Below are 26383 nucleotides of genomic sequence, written 5' to 3'. Positions count from 1 at the left end.
TATAGCTGGTAGGGTGACCTTGCTAATAGTTATAGTCAGAAACAGGTATTTTGTCCTGTAGTCCCTGGCAACCCAGTCTGCTTGTGGTTCACTCGCAAACATACACGACGGAAACCGGCTGTGAAGGAGCCTAATGCACGTAAACAACTTCCTTATAACATGTATAATAAAATCCGAATTTGAGTATAATAAAGAAAGTCATGCATATGCAAAATGAAGCAATTACCTATTGCTAACTTGGTAAAATGCATACTCGTAGCCCAATCTTGTACATCATAGCACCCAGTTTTGGTTTGTGGTTTCGAAATGTTGCAATTAAACATTAGTTCTTTCAAATATGAAACGCTAAAACCTAAATCTAGAACAAACAATCATATATTTAGAAAGATATAGCAAACTTTCCATGATAGAGATTGGACCCAAGACAAAGTACACCCAAAATTAAGTACGCAAATAACGTAAACATTTATTTAAAACGGGTCCACCAATGGGGGGGGCGTCCTCGGTTTGAAACTAAGACCAGGATGAGGTAAATGATGCAAATATCAAAGCTTATCATATAAGATCGCATATAAGATAGGTCCCCCATAGGAGGTATAGGACGGGTCACAGTTGAATAGTAAGTTGTCTGGTGTGTCTGTGTGAGGTCCACGGTGCACGGGTGTGTGAGTCCTCGGTTTGAACGTATCAAACGTGTGTGTGTGTGTGGTCCACGGTATGTCGATTAAGACGGGTGTGTGAGGCCGCGGTTATGCAGAATGATGTCCACATTTCCTGCCTACCGCAAGTGGGGGTGGGGGTGGGTGGGGGGGGGGGGGTGTCGGAGAGACCAACTGTGAATTCCCATTCCAAGCTGTAGCAAAAAAGGTTGTTTTTTTCATTTCAAGACATATAGATTAAAAATCAACAACAACAAAACACATTTCTCGTTTGACTTTTTTGACCTGCTACAGGAAACAAACATGTTTTTTTTGTGTGTGTGCGTTTTTGTGGCCTTATGTTAAATAAAATATTCTGATGTTTTTTTAATATAAACATAGCTATGGATATAGGCCCTTGCAAGTAATGCCCTAGTTCTAATAACCCACCCACTGTTCCATTTACACCAAATGCATACTATATGTATGTTACTGACTACTCACAACAGATAAGTTTTCTGAATTACATACTATACCTTTGTCTTGAGCTCACTCCATTTACCCCATATGACTTGAATCACTACTTGATATAATTCATGTCTATGAAAACTTGTATGGCCACAGTTGTAAGTTATACTTTATTAGCGGTCACCCGTCTTTCGCAGCGGTCACCCGTCTTTCGCGGTCACCGTCTTTCGCGGTCACTGTCTTTTGCAGTACTGATATTATATATATATTTTAAATGTTCTACTTTTAATGTGATTAGTGATGTGAGAGGATATTGTCATAATTATAATTGAGAAGGTCAGGTGCAATTTCAATATTTGAGTTAATTTTTTTACCTTGGGGTACACCCCATTTTGAAAGTTGTTGTTGAATTTCACCTGATGCAGTGCAATGTGAAGTGCAGTCTCAGAACAATCAAAATAAATTTACAATTTTGTAGGATTAAGTTCAACATGGGCCTGAATAATTTAATTACTGCACTCCCTCTTAGTTGAATAAACTTAGGCATTCAACTTAAGACATTCAAATCATGATTAGCCTCAACAGACTTGCACCTGCATTGATGAAAAGTCACCCAATTTTTTTCTTAACCATCTGTTTCTATAGGGCAGGAAATTGTCGAAGTCTCAGGGAAAATCTTCAAATGTCGCCCGTTTGTGCTACCAAACCACAGGTTTTGTAACCGTGATTTGTCCTTCAACACAAAAGCATCAAACACTTGAACTAATCAAGAAACAATCACTCTACTGTTGACAATAGGTTCTTAATAAAAAACAGTCACCCTTTGAACACTGAATACAGGCTAATGTTGACAAAATAGTTGAATAATTTAAATATGTTAATTACTTATGAGTTTCTCCTGTGATGTAATAGTTGATGCATCATGCAGTGACCGGAGTATGAGACAAAAAAGTAGTATGCGAGTGAAAAATACAGGATGTCCCAGAATGATTTATACCGTGTTTGAACAAAATATTAAAAATATATAGTCAACAGTGTATCTAATCTTAATAAGTGCAATACAATGCCAATACATATCTCCTACTTATTCTGTGACTTTCATGGAAATAGCTTGATTCGTTTTGGCGTGACATTGATATTACTGAAAATGGACGAAAACTGCATGTGTGTAATTTACAGTGCAAAGGCATCATGGATGATGGATCCTTTTTCACCATCGTCCAGCTGCACTGTGCAATATATTGGAGAAATCCCACATTCTTTTATAGGAAATACACCAAATTTGGGACAGATGTAGAGCTTACAATGCTAAATAATTCTTGATATGGGATTAAGTGAAACATTTCAATATGACATCAGATATTTAGGTTGAAAAACATACTTTTTATGATTTTTACCACAGTTTTTACACAAAATTGTCATTATTACAGAGGATATAACTTCCTCAAGGATCCTCCGCAGTAAATTTTAATCTTCTTCATTACGTAGCTGTGGGTTTGCCAATATACTGTGCCCTGTGGACATAAATGCATGCTGTGACACTAAGGAGTAGGACGAACCTTCTCTACACTTTTATGAAAAATCCATCTCTGCCTTGGCATTTCAAATGATGAAACTCACACACCGCAATTGCCTTCAAAACTGCCGCCAAAGAAAGAATAGTTTAAGGTCACTCAAGCGTAGCAAATCCTTTATTCCATACAAGGATTTCTTCGTAACATCATAGATAAATGATAGATATTGACTATTTATTAGAAGTAAGAACAGGACACAGCAAATATACTGAATAACATTTTCCAAATAACTTGGTGCTGAACGGTTAGTAATGTTATAGATTTTAAATATAGGTTGCTTTGTCAAAACTTGGAATTCACCATTTTTACGCAATCCTCTTTAACTTCTACTAGAAACGTCCAATCTAAAAAATCCGAGAAAGCCAAATATATGTAGAACTTAAAATGCAAACAATATGACCAATAGAAATGCCGTTCATACCTAAAAAATTCCATCTTTCCCGGTATAAATCATTCTGGGACACCCTGTGTGACATTTGATGAGACAAAAAAGTAGTATGCGAGTGAAAAATATGACAACCTTATTTTAGTCCGAAAGGCCCTTTCAGTACTTTTTAAACTAATTAACTTCAAATGAGCAAAATGTGATAAATTATGGAATTGGATAACTGCTCTCTTTATATATAAAAATTCCCTTTAAAAGGGAAAGCCAGCCTCAATGTAGAAGAGGTCTTGTAATTAGTTTTGGTCAATGTGAAAGGCATTTTTAGGACCACGCTTATAGGTCTGTCACACTACGACGGACTGGATCAACGTACATCACCGAATACAAAAATATTTTATTCGGTGGAAAAATCACCAGTCCGGCAGAAGATTCGGTAGGATTTTGGGTCCGATTCCCGTTCGTATGCGTTGTGGCCGCTAATAATCCTGCAGGCGTCTTATATCTGATCGTTCAACGTCCGACAAATGACCGGCTTTGGGGGTCCGATTCCCGTTCGTTTCTCTATGCGTTGTGGCCGCTAATAATCCTGCAGGCGTCTTATATTCGATCGTTCAACGTCCGACAAATGACCGGATTTGGGGGTCAACGTCCGACAAATGACCGGATTTAGGGGTCCGATTCCCGTTCGTCTCTCTATGCGTTGTGGCCGCTAATAATCCTGCAGGCGTCTTATATTCAATCGTTCAACGTCCGACTAATGACCGGCGAATCCGTCGCATGTGGCACCAACAGGGACGTCCACCCTATCAAAAAAGTGGGGGAGGAGGGGGAGTCTGAGACGGTTTTTGACCCCTTAGAGGTAGTGACGTAGCAAGCACTTTTTCAGAGGGTGAACAAAGTGGGGAAAGACAACTTTAAGGGGAAAACTTTGACGAAAATGGTCAAATATTGGCTAATAAGTACAAAAGGGCTACAAATCTTATATATCAGGGCAACCAGCGTCCGGGGGCAATAGAGGTGAGAAACATTTGGACAATGAAGGCCCAATTGAAGCCATTTGTCATTTTTTTGGATCAATTTTAGCACTATTAATTATTGGGTACTATTTTAGTTTGAAACAGCCGCAAATTGGTGAAACGAAAGCCTAATTGAAGCCATTGAAAAGTTTTCACCATTATTATATAATATAAACAATATTGTTTTAAAAATAACACGTGGATGTCCATAGCAGAAGCAAAAAGGAAGACTTGTCCATTTTTCAAAATGAAGGTCCAATTGAAGCCATTTGCATGGGGACTGTAGGGCCTATTTACATTATTAGGCCTAGGCCTATTGTGTAAAAATTTAGTTTTAAAAATGGAAAATTTGGAAAATTGTTTTTGGTGCATCATTTTTACACTATTATTGCCTTAAACATGTTAAACAAAAAAACAAAGAAGGCCCGAACTGAATATGCAAAATTTAAAATGTTACACTGGTCCACTGACACTTAGATATAAGACTTCAGACTCGTAATTTCAGGTAAAGCATGCATGGATTGATATGTTAAAGTCAGTAATAGACCTAAGTCCGTCTTAATACTGACTTTGGTGACAAAATGTCACGGGCCCTACATATCGACGGGCCGGCAGTAATTTTCACAGGCTTTTGGGCCAAGGACCCACCTTTAAGCACTGCCTATAATAATCACAGGCCTATACTTAGGCTTACTGCTATCCTGGGCCTACTCAATAACATACAATTTAACCCTTTCTCTTCTTTTTTCTTTCTTGTCAATCACTAAAACTGGTAGGAATTTGATATCGCGTCCTCTACCCTTCAGAAAGTGCCCCTCCCCCAATACTACTTACATGCATGGACCTATACTTATTACGTGCAATTTAACTTTTCTCTTCTCTGTTCAATTTTTCTCACTTTCTATTCTTTTTTTCTCTCCTTTCCCCTTTTTTCTACTTGTCAGTCACTACTAAAACTACTGGGGATTTGATATTGCGTCCCACACCCTTCAGAAAGAGCCCCCATGATCGATGCACATGTTCGCCATAGGCCTACATCCGGCACAAAAAATCTGCGAAACCTCCCAAACACCTGCGGTATATAAACGAAAGAATAACGAACAAACCAATCGAATATATACAGGATCGTACGAACACACATCGGACAACTTCCGAACATGTGTATCCGGCACACTCCGTTTCAAGTTTTGTGCATGCACAAAACTTGAAACGGAGTGTCGACGGACTAAAAAAACATCACCTAACACGAAACGCATTTGACTTTGAAACTTCCGGTACTAACTGGGAAGTTACTGACCGATCAATAAATGGTCACAAAACCCATTGTAATTTCAATTTTGAGCTTCAAAGACTCAAAACCTTTATAAATCGGCTAAATTGAAAGGAAAATACATCAAATTAGTGCCGCGGCCTGAGACTGGCAAAAGTAGCCCAATTTTAGACAAGTAGCGGCATGCTTTTTTGAGTAGCGGCAAGTGATCGCCAAGTAGCCCAATTGTGCGCCTAAGGCGCGGCGTTGGCATCACTGGGTTTATGTTGTTGTTGTTGTTTTTTGGCTTTTTTTTGGTTTTTTTTGTTGTCTTTTCAGCTTTTTACCCACGATATCTCAATTTCCAATTTTGTACTACCAGTACTTACTAACTCCATATCTTCGCTTAGGAATGTCCGATTTCACTGCTTTCGATATACCACGTCACAAATACACTGCCGGTTTGAGTTAACTTACATGTACATTTTATTTTAAAATAACTTGATATTAATTCGCAATTTATAGTGTAAGCCTATTATATTATAATAGATAGTGGCCAGCACATTTATAAAGGACTGATTAAACTGTGTTTTTAATATGCTGATCATGTTGATTGCTAGTCGGAAACTCCTGCGAAGCTATGGACATGGCATCTTACCTACTGCATTCTATAACAGTCTGCCTAGTGCATTGTGTGTTTTCTCTTCAATCATTTTGTTGAATGTAATTTTATGAATCAAATAAAAAAGATAGAAAGTGACTTCACATAAGTTATGTGTCATTTTATTTATAATAAAGACGTTATTAAATTTATAAAGTAAGACAATTTATTTATCTATAAGTGCATGTCAAATGGGGTACATAATTGTTCAATACTATAGGCCTACATGCATAAATTATGCCCATATTATAGCTAGGCCCTAAAAACTTTATTTTGCATCGGATTTTTCCCGTTGAAAAGACAAAACTGATGTTTATGATAGCAACCATTTCATCAATAACATTTTGAGTTATTTTTATCCATAAAACGACACAGGATATGATAGATAAACTACTTTCACATCAATATGGTCCATATGATCACAGATTGTTGAGAATCTGTGATATGATGAAGATTTTGATTCTATAGATCTGTTATCAACATGATATCACGCTGTTCAGTGGTCAAAGAGTAAGGACCCCTGGTCAAGGACACTGATATGACATCATAGGTGATGTAATTTTCTTCTGCTGACCATATGATGCTGTATATTAACTATTATTATTACATTTAGGCCTATACCTAGAACTTTTAAAGTCATAATTTAGTTCAAACATAACTTCGGTAATACTCACTCGTTTTCATTCGTTGAAACGGCAAAACATACTTACTTTTCCTTACAAATCGAATAACAATAATTTTGAAACATTCCACCTCAAAAAGTAAAATAAAATAATTCTTACCAATACCAATAAAGTTAATCTCTTGAGCATACAAACCCAATCTCAGAAATAGATACCAGCCCGCATATGGGCTGGCGAAAAACTACAGCTGAAACTTCTAAAATTTAATCCGTACTGGTTCTTATAAATGGCGACCTCAGGTTAGTAGCAAAATACAAAAAGGAGAAAACAATCACTCAACATGGGTTTTTAGGGGGCACACATTTAAAAAAAAAAAAAAGGCATGGTACACGTTTTTTAACCATTTTGGATGTACCTAGGTTAAATTTACAATTCATAGAAGGTTTGTTTTTGTTTAATATATTACACTAAAATGTTTACTCCAAAACATCTTCGATTTCTTTAAATACTTACTTATTATGTATTATATTAAGTGAATCCTCACGGCCCTCTACACTGTACGCGAAAGCATTATGAGGTAGGCCTACCCTTAATAAACCTTTCTTTGTAAAATACAATGTACATGATGCTTTTGATATATAAAAGAAAAGACATGAAGGTGCGTTCATCTTTCGTGTAAAAGAGTGCTCAAAAAGAAATTACGATATTTAATATGTACAAAATCAAAATGCTATAGGTACCACGTTCAGTTGATGGACTTTTCTGAATTTTAGCCATTTTAATATTTGCTTAGTTTTTAGTAAAATTTGTGTAAAATCTCAAGATCTATTTTTCAACCCCCAGTCCCAACTCACATCGGTTTTCACCTTTCAGAAAGATTGTTTTTGGCCCTAATTAAAAAAAAAAATATTGGCCAAATATTAAAATTATTTTATTGTCAGATAAGTCCAGGTAAAGTATAATCATTTAAGTCCAGGTAAAGGATTATTATGTCTTAAATTAACTTTTTTCAATATTTGACAATGCGACAATATTTAAGTGAAAAATCAGGATTTGAAATTTAAATACTTCTAATATTGTTAGACCCAACAAATTTTCAATTTCCACTTGAAGAACCAGTAAAAACACTAAATTCTTTACAAATTAGATCGCTTACCGCCATTATTTTCTAAAAAGCTGTAGATTGTCGGGTACCATGATTTTTTAGATCGTCCCATCAATTTTATTTAGTACAATTGGCACGGGAGGGTGGCAATGGCAACCCCAATAACAGAAAATTTTCACAGAAAAATGTGGACGGCAAAGAGTAAAGTGTCATTAAAATGACTAAAAATGGGTCAAAAATGGACAATTGGGGACAAAAATTTGGCTTTGCCCCTCCACAGTAATTATTAAAAGGCTGCGCCCCTGATTGAAGGCATCGCTGTGGTGCAAATCACGCATTAAGTTTTAAATTCTTATCTTTGGGCCTTCGTCAGGTCAAGCGGCAACACCCCCCCTAGTGACGTAACTGGTAACTGGGGGGGCAACGAAATTTTAAGAACATTTTAAGACCGATATTCAACTTCTAGTAATCAAAATTAATTAGTAGTAGGCCTTATTTGTCCACGCGCGGACGCTACCAACCCTAGTTACGCCACTGCCCCCCTACCCCCCAAAAGGTCCAATTTTTGCTATTTTTCCAATAAACGGTCCAGAAGTGGGAGAACAAATTTAAAAAAGGGGATAAGACATTTACACAGACTAGGGCAATTTGTAGAGGGATATGGGTGCACAAATCTGCCCAAGTATATACAGTTATCATTTGAAAGTCCGCTTTTTGGAATTGCTGCACCCCCAAAAAACAAAAAAAAATCTGCGTATGTATGGGCCTTCATTAACTTTTACAGGCTCAAACTCAACTTCAGTTCAATTACACAATATTTATACGGTTATTTTTGTTTGTTTGTTGGAAAATGAACCAAATTTTCAGGGGCTATTCAGGCCATTTAGAAGGTCTAGAACTTTTTTTTTTTTTTTTTTATACTACATGTATGCACATGTTTTTTTCCATAATCTGATTGCATTTATCTTTGTCTTCCATATCTAAATGTTAACACTATCATGACAGCTCATGCCGGTATTTAACTTTGTTACTTTTGAAGAGATGATGATTAATAGTAATTCAAAAACTGCCCAAATAAAGTGATCCTTCCTGCATTCTGTTAAATATACTAAAAAATTCTATTGAGATAAATATTAAACATGTACATGTAGGCCTAGTTTGTCGCCGTAAAAATTGAGTCTGAAATGCATTACTAGTATATCCTAATTTGAATATGTCTGCAAATAAGTAAAGTTTATAGGCCACCTTATAGGCCTACGCACATAATACCAAGATTCCCCAAAACAAAACGGGACTTTGCAGGAAGTCAGTCATAACACAACAACAACACTAAAAGCCGGGACTAAAAGTATTAACATTTATAACAATTTTCATTAAAAGCATCTCATTACTCGTACTTTCATGTGCTGCTAAAAGTGTTATTTTTTAATGTACACAACTATTTTTTATAGGCCTAATGATGTACGCAACTACTTTCTTTTTAGGCTTGGGTCTAATATTTTAGAAGTATGTGCATTTCTCATTCACTGAGTGTACCATATAATATTATATGATATCACCCCGGATATCACTATGTTCTTTGTAGATTTGTAAATTATTAATTACTATTGCCTAATTATTTCATTTATAAAATATGAGTATTTGTAACGTTATGACACTTTTATTCATGTTCAAGTTTATTTAAAATATTTTATTCAATAAATACGTATATTAAGTATTTAATAAACTGGTTTATATACTGTGTCACAGTATTAATAGCAGAGCCCTACACTGGGAAGTAGAGGTATTCGGAGTCTATGTTCAAATCTACCACTAAATATTACAAAGGTCAAATAGGGCGAGCTAGGGGCAAGAGGCTAACATGCTTAATGGCTTTTACAGAATTCGTGTACTGCCATTAAAGGCGCTCTGGCCTGGGTGGAGTATACTAGTATTATTAAACACACTCTATAGTGTTTTTTGAAAAGATAATAGCAGTGAATAATGTGAGTTTTAAATATATAGGACTTCTGTATGTACAATGAATTTAATTTATTTACTTTATTAAAATACTAGAGTAGTGTTTAATACTAAATAAATACAACAAGTGGCAAAATCAAACATTCGCTTACCAAAAAATCAGCCATCTGTTTAAACATGTTAAACATCTTTTAGTTTTATATTGTTAATATAATTATTCAATATTTATAATATCTAGGTGTAATGACACAATGTGTATACAATTTTCCATAAAACAGTGAAAAATTCTGCTCGTTTTATAAAAGTTGATAGACACAATCCCGGGGACACTTTCAAATAGTATGTTTGATGTAAATTTCTGGTTCAGGAAATGTGTCAATTTGAACATAAACTATTTCTTATTTGTAAATGTGTTTATCTCGAAAGAAAATTGTAGGCCTATACTTTCCTAATGTATAAAAAGGTCCAACCTTAATGCCTTTTTTTGCACAACACATCTTTTCGATTTTGTTTGTTTATTTGTTTCTTGTGCAATAAACATATTAAAATAAAATTTAAAACAAATTACGTTAAAAATGAATTTGGAATTCCAGACTTTTTCCCCAAAAACGTTTGCCCTCTATAGGGGTTCTGGTGGAATATGCCTGAATTCCAGATATTTTTTCCAAAACGAATTTGGAATTCCAGACTTTTTTTCAAAAAAATAATTTGCCCTCTATAGGGTTTTGGTGGAAAGTGCCGAATTCCATACTTTTTGCGGAGATTGTGTCTAGAATTACAGAAATTTTTTCCAAAACGAATTTGGAATTCCATACTTTTTTCAAAAAATAATTTGCCCTCTATAGGGTTTTGGAGGAATGTGCCGGGAATTCCATACTTTTTGCGGAGATTTGGTCTGGAATTCCAGATATTTTTTCCAAAACAAATTTGGAATTCCAGATTTTTTTTCAAAAAAAACATTTGCCCTCTATAAGGGGGGGTCTTTTATTATCTGGAATAGCCCATTATGCAGTGATAGTTGTACTCGTATGAGATGGACGTCACCAATGACTGTTTCACAACCAATTGTCTTAGGTAGGCGAAGGTCACTTTCTGGAAAGCTGGACTGGTGTATCTGATGTAACGGACCCCCACCCCACTCAGCTGGTATTGATGATTAATTACCCTTGGCTGTATGACAATTTTTGGATCTTTAAGTTGCTAAAAACTAGTGTAGTTTATAACGGGACCAGTAGCGTGTAAATGAAATCCAACCGTAGGACTGTATACTGTTATTAAAGACTCATAATAATTTATTGAACCAAAAAGTATGTTTATGGTTGATCAAATCTAGATTTTAAAGGTGCGAAGGGTATAAAATATGATATGTCACAAATTTCTCCGAATTTAATAGACATAAAGGTATAGCATAATTATTCGAGTTAAATACCCATGGGAAATATTTCTGGATTGTATGAGTTCTTTTTATAATTATTCTCAAAATGTCGAGTAGACTAAAATGCTAACTCTTTAAGGGCTCAGATAGCGACGTTTTAACATATTTTTTGTGGAACCTGGGAGCACATCAGATATATCGAATTGCGTTTTGAATACGAGGAATGACCTTCTGATATCAAATAATTTAGATTTTTTGAAATTCGAGATATCTCAGAAAACAGAAAACGTTTTCGACATCATTCGCTAAAGGTTAGAAAAGGTTGCCAGAAACGTTTAAATGTCGGTTATATTAAGAGTATATAAAGGGTATAAAACATTTTCATAACATTCCAAAACATGTTTTGATAACTTATTGCAAACATTCTAACATAACGTTATTTAAGTGTACACAAAATATGTGGCAAAAATGTTTGCTTTAAAAGATATTTTTGTAGTGTGTTTTCATATAAAACGTTTTAAAACGTTTTCATGACCTTTATATAACCCGAATGACATATATAATGTTATTCAAATGTTTTTACCAAAACCAAAAACCCAAAATATAACATGTTTAATACGTTTTTAAAACGTTTTGTGTTTGCTGGGATAATACAAATATTTATGGCAAATGATTAAGAATTGGTATTTTTGAAATTTATCAGTCCGCGAAGTAAATCGTATAAATCTAATGATATGCACTTAAAGTGTATATAGCTAGGATGGAAAGCCGTCCATCATATGAAAATTGTGCGGACCTTTTGTATTGAAGACATAGTTTTTTTTCCTAAAAGCACCAAAAAAGAAGGTCTTTTGATGGAAAATATATTATTATCTTCAATATGAAAGGTCAAAATTTTCAATTGATGGCCGGCTTTTCATTGCAGCTACATACACTTTATAAAGCTTACTTAAAAAATTCGAGGACTCTTAAACATAAAAAAAAATTAAAATATCCAATTATAATATATAATTTGCTTTTTATTATAACGCGAATTGCACAAAGTCAAATTTATTTGATATCATCAGGATATTCTTCATCTTCAGAATGCAATTCGATATGTCTGATGAGCTCTCAGGTCCCACAAAACACTGTGCAAACGTTGAAATGTCTGATTCCTTGAAGCGGCTAAAACTGATGCTGAATTGAATGTGATCCCACTCATGCACCTTAATAGCCGGCGACATGATATTACCTACATGACTCACAACTGAACGTTTACCACCCCCTTAAAGGGTTACGTCCGGAATTTTAAAATATCTAGGTCATGTTAAATTAGAATCTCATCGACTATGATTTGTCTGAAATTATTCCGTACTGGCGACTTTCTGAAATCCTCCTAAAGCCAGAGTTTTAACTGATTTTCAGCACAAACTTAGTCTAAAATTTATGTAAGTTTAATTTTCGACGTGTGGGTGTGTCTTTTACGTCCACATCTCAAATGAGTCTGGATATGGCCCGTTTGGTGATCTTTCTGACGCCCATAGGTTCAATCATGGCATAAGGTCGTTCACCCAAGGGTAGATCCACGCCCCGTCCCTCCCTGCTAAAAAAAGGGAAAAACAGAATCCCCCTGGAAAAACCCTTTCATAACTTTAACATAACCTAAAATACTGTTGCATATTTTGTAATACGGACTCCGACGAGGGGGGGGGGGTAACTTGTTGCATACAACTAAAACAAAATCCACATAGGGTCTATGAATAAACATTGAAACACCACTCATGAATAGAGGTCAATATTATTGTCAACATTGTGGTGGTTTTTTTTAATAGAATAAACAATATATTGATTACATGTGAGCTACTCCTGTGTAATGATTATGAGTGACCGGATATCGGACAAAAACAAATGTCCTGCGAGAAGAAATATGGCAACCTTATATTGGAGGTGAATTAGTCCGCATGATGCTTTCACTGCTTTTGAAACTACTGTCTGTTCAATTAGCTTAGATTCTTGAATTTTAAAGTAGTTAACTTAATTTGACCCCTTTAACGTAAACAAAAACATAATTCGACGTTTTATTAGGGGGTGCGTACAACCCTATTCTTCGCATCGCAAATATTTTGTCCCGAAATAATGTAGACCGTAAAAGTTTTTAGCCTTACAAATTCACCAACTGCCTAATTGATAATAGATATTAGAAACGAAGCCACCACTGTCATTTACAAGTTAAATAATTATTTATTTTTTAAATTAACAAAACGCAGCAGTTTTCACGTGAAATTGATATTGTTAAGCAGTTTTCAGCATCTGCCAAGAGAACTACGAGGCCCCTTTTTATTTGAGATTATGAGGGGTTCTACCCCTAAGAGTTCCGCAAAAACACTTGTAGGTGATTCATACTCACTGCTATAAACTTGATTATCTGAATTATACATTTTAAAGTATGTTTTAACTTAAACTTTAATATATATATTAAAATAGGAAAAAAATGGACTGATGACAGAAATTGTTTTTATTTGGCCTAACCATTCAAAAGTAAACATTTTGATGTGACAAATATGTGCATTGTGTCACTGCTGCAATTGAAATAACCTTTTATGCTATAACTAAAAAGAATTAATGGAGTATGACTAAATTTTGAAAAAGAATGAGTCGAAGTATTGTTTGATCAATCAATCAGTCAACATATCAATCCTGAGACGAATATAAATTCGTCTCAGTATCAATCAAATAATGGAATGAATCAATCAATCAATTAGCAATCAATCAACTAATCAATACTTTTAACTATTTTCTTAGGCACTCGGCTATAAGGAATTCGACTTGACTCCAGATGGGATTGTAGACTACATTAAACAGCTGCCATTCCCGCTATTGAGCAGTAACATTGACGCAACTGAAGAACCGGATTTAGAGAAGGAGCTCGTCAGTAGTGCCGTTGTTAATGTCGGGGGAGCAAATATTGGAGTTGTCGGCTATACTTACGGCGAAGGTACCGTGAATGCAGATATTGGTAAGAACTAAAGCTGAATTTATACTCCATCGATGAGCGATGAGCGATTGGTTTCTATTCAATAAGGTCGAGCGTTTTTTATTGCGTTGGAAAAAGCGCGCTATCTCATTGGTCAAATACCAATCGCTCATCGCTCAGCGATGGAGTATAAATACAGCTTAAGAAAATGGAATCGCTTTATAAAATACGTTCAATGGTTTCTTGGTTTATTATCATTAGATTATTAAATATAACATCAAATTGCCACCATGGGCTGAATTGCATTACATTTTACAAAGATTAAAGATTTATATTTTTGGAATAATATTCGTAAATTACATCAAAATAAATGTCATGAATGTCACGGGCTTTTTAACCATTATGATTGCTGGAAATCCAGACTTTCAAAGTACCTATAAATACGACAAAATCCAGCAAAAAGTAGTTCACTGTGGTAATTCCGAAATTTGAGGAGCTCATTCCGAATAATTCCGTAACATTTCAAAGCTTTTTCCACAGTCACATTAGCAACTGAAAAAAACAACCAGTCGTTTTCAAAAAGCAAACCTGGAAATTCAGACATTTCTTTTATTGAAAATATACTCCTTATAGGCGTGTGAAGGTATTATCTGAAATAGCCTAAATTAAGGTTACGATCTTAATAGTTGAATACCGTATTACCTTCATTATACGTTTAAGGTAAATAAGGTCATCAGGTGGAAATGATTCATCACGTGTTTGGCATTTTTAAAACTTTTTAGAGGTATTTAAACAAATGGAAATAAAACAAATTAAGGTTTCTTTATGGCCTTGATTGATATATCCAGCGTTGCACTTTTTTGTAACCCTGAATAACGACTGCTCAGTGCCAGAAGTGGGTAAGTGCAATAGCACTATTATTACACTTACCAACTTCTGGTACTCGTGAACGTTTATATAAGGCATTGAGTAACATTATGGATCACAATGGCCTCATCCCCAATGGCATAGCTCTATAACGTCAATGAAACAATCATAGTGCAAAATTTGACCTCATCTTGCAGAGTACCAGGTTTTGTACCCAATTTTTCAAAGGTCATGCAATGAATGTGCAAATGTATTGAGGTTATAGAACTGTGCCCTGATGGATGAGTATGTTGTGGATCCTAGTGTAATTTATGTTTCATTGGTTCTAATTCATTCTAATTAAACCAGAAGGTCAATGTACTTTCAAAATATTTCATGTATATCGAATTTTTAATATGAGTAATTCGTCATTCGTATAATTTGATTTATTTAATATTATTTGGCTCTTTGTGTTGCTCTTGCTTTGTTTTTGTTTGTGTTTTCATCAGGTGGCAATTGTGAAACTGAAATACAGAGAAAATTTAGGAGAAGAACAAAAGCCATTAAAATACAAAGAAAATATGGCATACAATCTGGCATTTATTTGTTTTATTTATTTTATTCATCTGGCAATCAACAACAAGATTTTGGAACAAAACAACAAAATTGAGGACTGCTGAGCAGCTGCCTGGTAGTACTGGAAGCACAAAAGAAAACTAAAGAGCATTGTCACCACAAGGCGCAGTGCTCCCAACCGTAGATAGTAAAGGATCCTCTCCCTACTCCCTATTCCAGAAAAATACTGCACTTATTTTGGGGATTAAAAATATTATCTTATTAACCTAATCCTTTAGTTAGTTGTAGTTGGCAATAAAAAGCAAATGTTAATATTTTCTGCAATTTGAGAGAACATGAGGCCAAAAACATGTAATTTTGCATGTTTTCTTACAAATAGCCACAAAATGTTTTCTTATCTGAATTATTATAGCCACAAAATTCTAAGACTTGGCACAAGTCTAAGCATTCAAACTCTAGAGTATTGGCTACTGTGTTCCTTTTGATAATTGGTTACGAAAAAGATTAGAAAATTTGTTTTTCAAAAATTAGAATGCACAACTTATAATCTCTGTTAATCAAGTCGACTTGATTGTCACAGCATGCCCTGAAAACGTATGTTTTTTGACCTTATTTCCAAAAAATGACCAAATAGTAAAATGTAACTTTTATTGCAAGTTAGAACTAACTAAAGGATTCGGATGTAGCTATGTTTCATTTATGCAAAACAAGATAATATTTTTTAACTTAGCTCTCCCTATATTTTCTGGTATAGGGACTAGTACATTATCTATGTCCCACCTCAGCAGAACTCAACACATAAAGCATAAAAAGTACAAAAGGTATCATTATTAAAATTTAATCATAGTTAGACATGAAACTTTCGCTTTCATGACCTCCTTTTTAAAAACCAGACTTGTTTGACAGGTGAGATAGGAATCTCTGATATGATCCGATGGAATTACAGACCCTAATACTGGGAAATTGAAGACGGTTTTGGTAAGCATCCGTTTTATAAGGAGCGATGGATTGTTTGGAAGTGAAAGTTACATGTGTGTAGTATTAACACACCACCTGCACCTGGCATTAGGAAACGAATTTGGAGAAAACCTTCTGTTAAGGGGTCTGGAATGGGTGTTTTGAGCGTTTCGACAGTATTTTTTGTGGGACATGAGAGCACATCAGACATATCGAATTGCATTCTGAATACGAAGAATGTCTTTCTGATATCAAACAATTTTCATTTTTTGAAATTCACGATATAATACAAATTTTATGACAAATTATTTGATATATAACAGTCCTCGAAGTAAATTTTATAAATCTAATGATATATTCTTTAAGTGTAGGTAGCTGGGAGGAAAAGCCGACGATCAATTGAAAATGTTGACCTTTCATATTGAAGATATGGATTTTTTCCCCAAAAGACCTATTTTTATGACAAATTATTAAAATGTGATATTTTTCACATTTTGGAGATATAAACAGTCCTCGAAGTAAATTGTATAAATTTAATGATATAGTCTTAAAGTGTATGTAGCTGGGAGGAAAAGCCGACGATCAATTGAAAATATTGAAGATATGGATTTTTCCCCCCAAAAGACCTAATTTTTTTTGTGTTTTGGGGGAAAAAAATTCATATCTTCAATACGAAAGGTCAAAATTTTCAATTGATCGTCGGATTTTCATCCCACCTACATACACTTTAAGTATAAATCATCAGATTTATTAAGTTTACTTCGAGTACTGTTAAATATCAAAAATATCAATTTTTAATCATTTGCCATAAAATGTGTATTACATTGCGAATTTCAAAAATCAAAATTATTTGATATCAGAAGGACATTCTTCGTATTCAGAATGCAATTCGATATGTCTGATGTGCTCTAATGTCCCACAATAAATACTGTCCAAACGTTCATACCCCAGCCCTTAATAAAATACTATGCTGAGCCACCAGCCTGGGTGGTTCACGCTCCAGTAATTTCAGATGATTGAGCTCAGTAATACATCAAAGAATGTCTTCCAATTCATGAAAACAAATAGATAATCAGCTTATCGGATTAAAAGCTTAGAGGAAAGGTCTTGCTGCTCAGGGAGTGTTTGTAATTATCAGAAGGTTTTCTCAAAATTCATTCTCTAATGCGAAGGGAAAAAAAGAGATCAGCGATGGTGATACATGAACATTGAACAAGCCATGGAGATATTAAGAAGTCCTAGTTTTCAAAATTGGCCGGATTGGAATTGGATCAGACCGTGTCACATGACATATCACTTTATATATAGAACTGACTACTCAGTGCGTGATAAATAGTGTACAATTGAAAAATGTTCGACCTTTGTCCGCAATTATAGGCCTATATCACATGGCCAAAATGATACCCATCGGGATTTTTTCTTTTTTCTTGGGGAGGGGGGGGTTCTTGCCCCTTTAGACACTGCTGACTGGTACGCCATGTATATCAACAAACAAACAAACAAACAAACTAAACTAAACAAAAACAAATAGCACGTGTGCTGGTGATGTAGGCTATGTGTTGATGTGTTGAGATCTCGACTAATGGACAAGTATTCCTTTGACAAAATCTTGTCAACCTATACACCTTTCTCTCAAACATGTTATGAAACAATATGTGACCGTACAGCACGGATGAGCCGTAAATGTCCTCAATTGTATTCCGAGTTACAGTGTAAAATGGGCATGAAGGTCGTATTCATAGGTACCTCAATTTGGTGCTACGTGTACCTCATTTAATATACACGTAGCACCAAATTGAAATACCTATGAATATCTCCTCCATGCCCATTTTACACTGTACCGAGGAATACAATTGAGGACATTTACGGCTCATTCGTGCTGTACGGTCACATATGATGATTTGCATACCAAATAATTATAATATTGCTTCAAACCGATTTATCAAAGATTCCAACCGGAATGTGCAAGTGTGGAAAGCATTAGTCATGTGGAAATTGAAAGGGCTTTAAACACTTATAAATTAATATAAATGCTCTGCCGTGATTGGAAATCGTTAATGACGAATGGTATACACATGCAATGATTTAGATTTGGAAACGGATAAACACTCTGCATGTATTAATGTGACGTTTCCTAACTTTGGAGACACACATTAGAGAATGAATTTGGAGAAAACCTGATAATCAACACTCGCTGAGCAGCAAGACCTTCCCTCTATGCTTTTAATCCGATAAGCTGATTATCTATTTGTTTTCATGAATTGGAAGACATTCTTTGATGTATTACTGAGCTCAATCATCTGAAATTACTGATTTTGAACATCCAATACATGTATCGTTAATAATGCACATAGTTTATATACTGCTCCAAAAAGTATCCTTACACTTGGAAAAATAATCACAATTTCAAAACTGAACCATAAATTTGTTTTTTTAATAGATGCACTGTTTAATCCGGCACATTATAACACTTCATTGAATCCAGTGTGACTTTAAGAAGCAAAGTTACTAGCATTTGATTAGACGAAGGTCCCGTTTTAAAAATGACAAACGGTGAAACTGGCATATTCAAAACTCCACGGACGAGACATCTGGTTTGAGAGTGGTAAATGGCTAATTTGTGCGTGCCTATAATTTAAAACAAAAGGAACAAAAGAAAACTGAAACAAAAGAGCTGACAAATAACATGGAAGTTATGAGAAGTACAGAGAAGTAAAAAGTGAAATAAATACTGCTGAAAAAAACCCAGCTTCATTGAAGAACCTGTAAATTATGTCTCTTTGTTTCGCTTGTTGGAATCTTTTTGCGCCTTGTATAGGCCAGTTTGTCACTTTTAAAACCGGACCTTCGTCTATTCAATTGCTTGTAACTTTACTTCTTGAGGTCACATTGGATTCAATTTACCCCAATATGGTTCAGTTTTGAAATTGTGATTATTTTTCCAAGTGTAAGGATACTTTATTGGCGCAGTATAGATGTAAAACGTTTTACTCTATTGTATGGAAATAAATGAAGAGATGTTACTCACTACCGTTATCGATTCATTGAGTAACGAACCAGTAATTTATCAAATTTGCAAGTTATTTCTTAATTTAATTGTGGAATACATCTATTATGACTGTGTTCCTAAATTTAATCAAAATGCTAATTTTGATATCAGGTGAAAGCTCATATTTTTCTCATTAACATAATTGAACTTAGGCGCACACCGAGTTAGAACTTCTAATTTCAATATGGTGCTGAGAAAAATAGGATATTTCCTTGAAATCAATGTATTACATGATCGCGATGATTATCATTAATAAAAACACTGCAAGTAGACTATCACACTATATAAATGCCGGTAATTCCATAAGGAATTAGTCACAATTACAAAAAACATTTACACGTTCTTTTTGCATGAGGGATGACATTTTATGTTATACGTAAGTTTTAAAGAACTTGATTTTCCAAAAATATCAGGTCACCTTCCTTTAATCGTAACTCAATGAATCAATTACGTAAATGAGTAACATGGGTTTGTGGACTTTAAGGTCTTTTGGTACGAGCTCTTCAAATAGTATTTATCAAAGCTTATCTTAGTCCTATATGATCTAGCCCCATCAGTTGGGAACTAAAAGTGAGAAATTAATTCTAGTTATAGAGGGCGAAATGTAGATTTCAAAACTCGAGGATCAGTATTCAGGTGTGACATGTATTTTCCAAAAATTTGATTGAGTCAAATTATTATATCTTATTTAATCATTTTTTTATTTATTCTTTTTTTTATTAATTAATTAATTAATTAATTAATTCCATTAATTTATTTATATATTTATTTATTTATTTATTTATTTATTTATTTATTTATTTATTTATTTATTTATTTATTTATTTATTTATTAATTAATTAATTAATTAATTAATTTATTTATTTATTTATTTATTTATTTATTTATTTATTTATTTATTTATTTATTTATTTATTTATTTATTTATTTATTTATTTATTTATTTATTTATTTATTTATTTTTAAACAAATTTCAAAGTATAGACCTCTGGAAAGGCAACCGTTACTCTGAGTATCACGGCATACCCTCGCTTTCGATCATTGGGTACCCGATCATCAGACGGATACCCAATGATCGAAATCAGGTACCCAATAATCGAAAGTGAGGGTATGCCGTGAAACTCAGAGTAACGGTTGCCTTTCCAGACGTTTATACTTTGAAATTTGATTTTATGCTCTCCTGCAATGGGATCGAGCACTCTTAATTTATTGTAAAGTTAGTCTACCTCAAAATAATACTGTTATATTTATTTATTTATTTATTGATTGATTGATTGATTGATTGATTGATTGATTGATTGATTGATTGATTGATTGATTTATATATGATTTATTTATTTATTCAATTTGAAATTATTATGTTAGTTATTAATCTATTTGCTTATTATTTATGTATACTATTTCCATCTATTGATTTTCCCAGGTTCGATAAAGTTCACCGATGCTTTAGAAGCCATGGAAGAAGAGATTATTAAACTACAGAAAATGGGCGTTAATAAAATCATCATTCTCGGAACTGGCTCATTGACTATGAGCAAACGTGTGGCTGTGAGAGTACCAGGGGTAGATGTTGTAGTAGGTGGGAGCCAGGGGTCATTTTTGTATAATGGTAAGTCAAAGGAACAGAAAATCTGACCAGAGGGATCTTTTTGTGACGAACTCAATCAAATTTTGTTGAATATGGGGCGAGGAGTTTTTAAAATTTTACGGAGATGTGTCTATGGCTGGAAGGCTACTGGACTCGAAAATGCTGATTATCTATTAAGTAAATTCTATCAATAGGGCTATCCCATTTGAAATCTACGCTCCCACTGTGGAAGATTTTTGAAATATCTTCCACAGGGGGAGCATGAATTTCAAATAGAATGAGCACGTTTGGCAGCTCCATTTGAATTGCATAGAGATTCAACCTGAAGCTTCCACAGGGGGGGGGGGTGAGTTTCAAATAGAGTTGGTTAATGTGCCCATTCCATTTGAAATTCACACTCCCTCTGTGGAAGATATTTCCAAAATCTTCCACAGGGGAGTGTAGATTTTAAATGGAATAGCCTATATGCCTATTTGTCAAAGAAAGTGTCCATTTCAAGTTTATATTTATTAATGTTCTAAAGTAGATCTATACCAATTGCGCACATTATTGCACGACAATGAATTTTTAGGTTGTTTTTTCTTCTTTTTTGAATAAGCGGTTTGGATAATAAAAAAAAGAACAAACAATTGCAAGAAAAAAAGCTAAGCGTGCATTAACAAATTCCAAAAACAATCTTGCATCACTTTTATTCAATAAGATGGAACACGTAAAATATGCAAGTCTAGATCAGTGCGCCAGAATGATGGGGGCACACAAGCTGTACACAACACGCATAACAGGCGTATTTATAGGAAGTCTCGGGCAATCACAGCATTATGTCTTGAATTAAGCACGAATCACGTGGTTTTATTTAAAACAAACTCATATTAAATTAAAACGAATAAAAACAGCCAGCTCTCATCACGCGATATTCAAATTCCCGGGCGCCGAAGTTGTCTCTGCTGGTGCAATGACGTGCCAGTAATACCATGGAAGCTGACGACAATTGAGCACAATATCCATTACATCATTACCCTAGACAATTTCGGTGCGGGAATTTTGAATATCGCGTGTTGAAAGCCGGCTAGTTATACGAGTTTGTTAAAATAAAATCATGTGATTCGTACTTTATAATTATTTTTTCTAACATTTAAGGCATTAATGTTGTGATTGCCGGAGACTTCCTTTAATATAAAATCACACTCGGAATCATGAATGGAAGTCGACCATCCCGGTAAAAAACATTAAATTTCTGAAAACGGCGAACTAATCCAGGAAGGCACTTGCTTTTAATAAAAAATAATTAAAAATAATTTTGGAAGAATGTCAGATTTTTAGGACATTGACTAATTGTAAGCTGGACCGATTTATTCTGTATTCTGTTCTGCATACGTACCATGTGAATTTAGTTTCTAACTGATGATTTGCTTAATTACACAGGCAACCCACCATCCACAGAAGTTCCAGAAGGTCCTTACCCAGAAACGGAAGTATCAGGCGAAACAGACCAAACGGTCCTCATAGCCCAAACGACAGGTTATGGGAAATATCTCGGCAGATTGGATGTCACATTCGATATGTTTGGCAACCTCAAAGATTGGTCTGGAAACCCTATTTTATTAGGAAAAACCGCACCGGAAGGTATGATGGGATATCAATAATTGCAAACTGCCAAAATATTTGTGTGTATTAGATCATGGAGACGCATTATCATTCTTGACAATGCTTATAGTATACAGGCTTAACAAAACATTTACTATTATTTACCATGGGATTTTTCTTTTCATTTTTTTTTTCAAATTAAAAAGACAATGTCATATATGTTTTCATATATCAAAATGTATAATAGACTACCAAAGCATTTTAGTTGGATTCTTTTACCGCTCAAGTTCAAAATGTATGACCGATTTTATAAATCGTGTAGAAAAGGAGCTATCAAGTCAAGTATCAAGTTGTTTCCACGCAAAATATGTACTACATAATGAGAACACAAAAGAAAAAAACTCAGCCTTTTCTTACTTGTTTTCCTTTCTTTTCGCATACTTTAAATAAATAATAGGCTATAATCACATAATCTAATTCTGTGATTATAATATATCATTTATATAAAAATACCCGTTTGTGTGCCCAACCACCTGATTCATGATTCAATTCCATTCACTTGCACTTTTTGCATTAGTTGCAAAAAAGTGACTAGAGACTATTGGTTCGCCTTAAGTTCGGTAATGGCGTTGGTGTTCCTTTCACTGATCGCAGCATCGAATCGTTCACGTTAATCTTAATCGCGCAGAGCGTACAAGGGCGGTTTGTCGGCATGCATTCAGCGTGACCGCGAAAAGTCTTTGACGTCACTACCGATCTTGAGGTGAACCAAAAAATAGTTTGCACAATTGATCAGATATACGTTTTGAAAAGTTAGCAATTGGAAACTGTATATGTTGCAGCCTGTAAAGAGCATTCACAATATTCTACCGAATATTTTTGTCTTCAAAACTCGCAAAAGGAATGTTGTTGGCATGATCAGTAGATCAGCAAAAACTATACTTTTTGGTCTATAGGGTAGAGGCAGAGTTACTTCCAGTTTCTAATTTTGACTGTGTTCGTATTATAATATAACATACATATTAGCTAGTTCAAGTGGTTAACCTAAGTCCAAGTAGGTATGGGGCTAGTTTCAAAGCTTTTCAACCATCCTTTTTATCCTTGTGTATACAATACTAGATCCAGGAACAGCGGAAGATATCAGAGAATGGGAACGAGCATTTCGTGGCGAACCGCTACATCTTGGAAAGAGTCAAGTGTTACTGGACGGTAATAGAGAGAGCTGTCGCCTCATGGAATGTTCGATTGGTAATTTAGTGACAGATGCCATGGTGATGGGATCTATGACACCAGCTACCAATGAGAAATGGACAGAGGCATCTGTAGCATTGATTAACGCCGGTTCTATCCGGGCGTCCATGCAAGTAGGTGAGTACCGCATACACTATGGACCACAATGACCGCATCCCAATGGCATAGTTCAATAACCTCAATCAAATTGCACAATTTGACCTCAAGTTGCAGAGTATGAGTTTTTGTACCTCAATTTTCAAAGGTCATCCAATGAATGTTAATAAAGAACTGCATCCCGATAGATGAGCATGTTTTAGATCCGATATACCCGATAAGGTACTAATTTTCCTGGACGTTCTGGTGCTTGCTTCTCAGGGTTTGTCTCGAAACCTCGTTAACGCTGCAATATCTAGACTAAACCCTTCGTCGTCTTAACTGCGCATGTTATTTGTGTTACGCTTGTCAGCCCAGAACGTTGACGAATGAGGGCGTCAGTCTACTTAATCTAATCCTGATTCACATACGCCTAATCATGTCAATATATGATCTGGATGTATCCATTATGCAGGTTGCTAGAGTACCGCATCTGTAAATTGCTGTGCCCCTAAATAAATCCTGACTTTTGTCTCTTTTCAGGCAATAAATCCTGATTTTTGTCTCTTTTCAGGCAGCATTCACACAGATGATATGGGACGAGTTCTGCCTTATGAAAATACCGTAGATATGATGACGCTACAAGGCCAGCATATCATAGAGGCATTAGAGCACTCAGTAGCAAACTACGATGCGAAGAGACCGCATGGAAGGTTTCTGCAGGTATCAGGTACGTTTGGGCAAGAAACGACAAGGCCAGGGTATTCGCCACTTGCACGGTTCCGCCATTATGCACTATATGCGGGGAGAGCCTCGAACTGGCAGCATACATGAAAGGAAGAATTACGTAACCTTACACAGAATGTTATATGACTGGTTCAATTCCCATTCATGTATGCTGCCAGTTCGAGGCTCTCCCCGCACATAGTGCATAATGGCGGAACCGTGCAAGTGGCGAATATAACATTTTGAGGGCTTTAAAGCAGAACTGGTTTTGTTCACTTTTTTTTTATAAAATGCTTGAGTGAATAATAGTCCATGAGGAGCGACACATGCCATGAACATTATCATGATTATAGGCAACGAAGCACTATAAAAGAAAACCACATGGGTCAATGAGATGTTCACAGCGTGGATTATGTCTTCGATGTTAAAAATTGTTCTTTGTTTCCACATGTTCCGAGTGGTATCATTTTCCAAGCACATGTATTCTTTCACTATTTCTATACTGACTTATCGACATCATGGGAATTGGGAATATTCTCCTCCGTCATTGATTTTAGATGTCTTCCACTATTGTATAGAGGACTGGCACGGCTAACATTGCTAAAACTTTAGATGTTTGGTAATTGCCATAGATGACTTTAAATGTCTTTCAAACGTTATGATAAAATATCAGCTGCCCTTAGTGAATGCCTCAGAATTAGATAAGTACTGAGTCTTTAACACACAATGTGTCACATGAAGTGGCTCATTTTGACACCTGTCCCTACCCAGCAAACACAAAACGTTTTCGACATCATTCGCAAAAGGTTATAAAAGGTTGTCAGAAAACGTTTAAATGTCGGGTTATATAAAGGGTATATTCAGAGTATAAAACGTTTTCATAACCTTAAAAAACATTTTTTGATAATCTACTGCTCAGCAAACATAAATGTTTTACAGAAAACGTTTAAATGTCGGGTTATATAAAGGGTATAAAAACGTTTTAATAACATTCCAAAAACATTCTTGAAAACTTGATACAAAACATTCTAAACAAAATGTTATTTTGGGGTTGAAAAATACTTTGCGAAAAATGTTTGCCCAAAATATTTTCAATAACGTTTTAAAAACGTTTTCATGACCTTTATATAACCCGACATTTAAATGGTAGTAAAAGGTTTTGAAAAAACCATTTTAAGAACATTTCTGTGTTTGCTGGGTGCAAATATTTTGACATGTTATTTAAGTGTTGACAAAATATTTGGCCAAAAATGTTTGCAAAAATAGTTTACAATGACATTTCGAAAACATTTTAAAAATATTGTTGTAATGTGTTTTCATACAAAACGTTTTAAAATGACTTCATGACCTTTATATAACCCGACATTTTAATGTTATTAAAACGTTTTTACCTAAACCAAAACCCAAAATATAACTTATTTAAAACGTTTTAAAAACGTTTTTGTGTTTGCTGGGTAAATAGTCTTGATATCGATAATCACATGATTATAGAACGTAAAATAAAAATGAAACAAAACCAAGGTCAAAAAGGACGTCACATTTACATACATACATGGCTGCCTACCAAATCAACCGAATCATTGCGGTTGGAAGCTGTGATGGATCACCACTTTAGCTGCTCCAAAAAGTACATTCCATGTGGAGGCCCATGTTTTGATCTCTAGTAGGTCTTGGTTGAGAGATACAGTAGCAGCTTGTCTGTCCTCTCTAGACCCAATAAA

The 26383-nt window shown here is 34.9% G+C and overlaps 1 protein-coding gene across 1 annotated transcript in view; it reads left to right on the top strand.

Annotated features, from left to right (window-relative positions):
• Positions 1-26383, top strand: part of LOC140146291 (snake venom 5'-nucleotidase-like) — a 71719-nt gene that overhangs the window by 41454 nt on the left and 3882 nt on the right. The window contains exons 3-7 of the mRNA XM_072168082.1: positions 13838-14051; positions 20862-21047; positions 22449-22649; positions 23730-23978; positions 24511-24666. Of these exons, the coding sequence (XP_072024183.1) occupies positions 13838-14051; positions 20862-21047; positions 22449-22649; positions 23730-23978; positions 24511-24666 (1006 nt within the window). The remainder of the gene's footprint in view (positions 1-13837; positions 14052-20861; positions 21048-22448; positions 22650-23729; positions 23979-24510; positions 24667-26383) is intronic.

Source organism: Amphiura filiformis, chromosome 2 (assembly GCF_039555335.1).
Source record: "Amphiura filiformis chromosome 2, Afil_fr2py, whole genome shotgun sequence".
Lineage (NCBI taxonomy): Eukaryota > Metazoa > Echinodermata > Ophiuroidea > Amphilepidida > Amphiuridae > Amphiura > Amphiura filiformis.
This window is presented reverse-complemented; position numbering and strand designations above follow the sequence as displayed.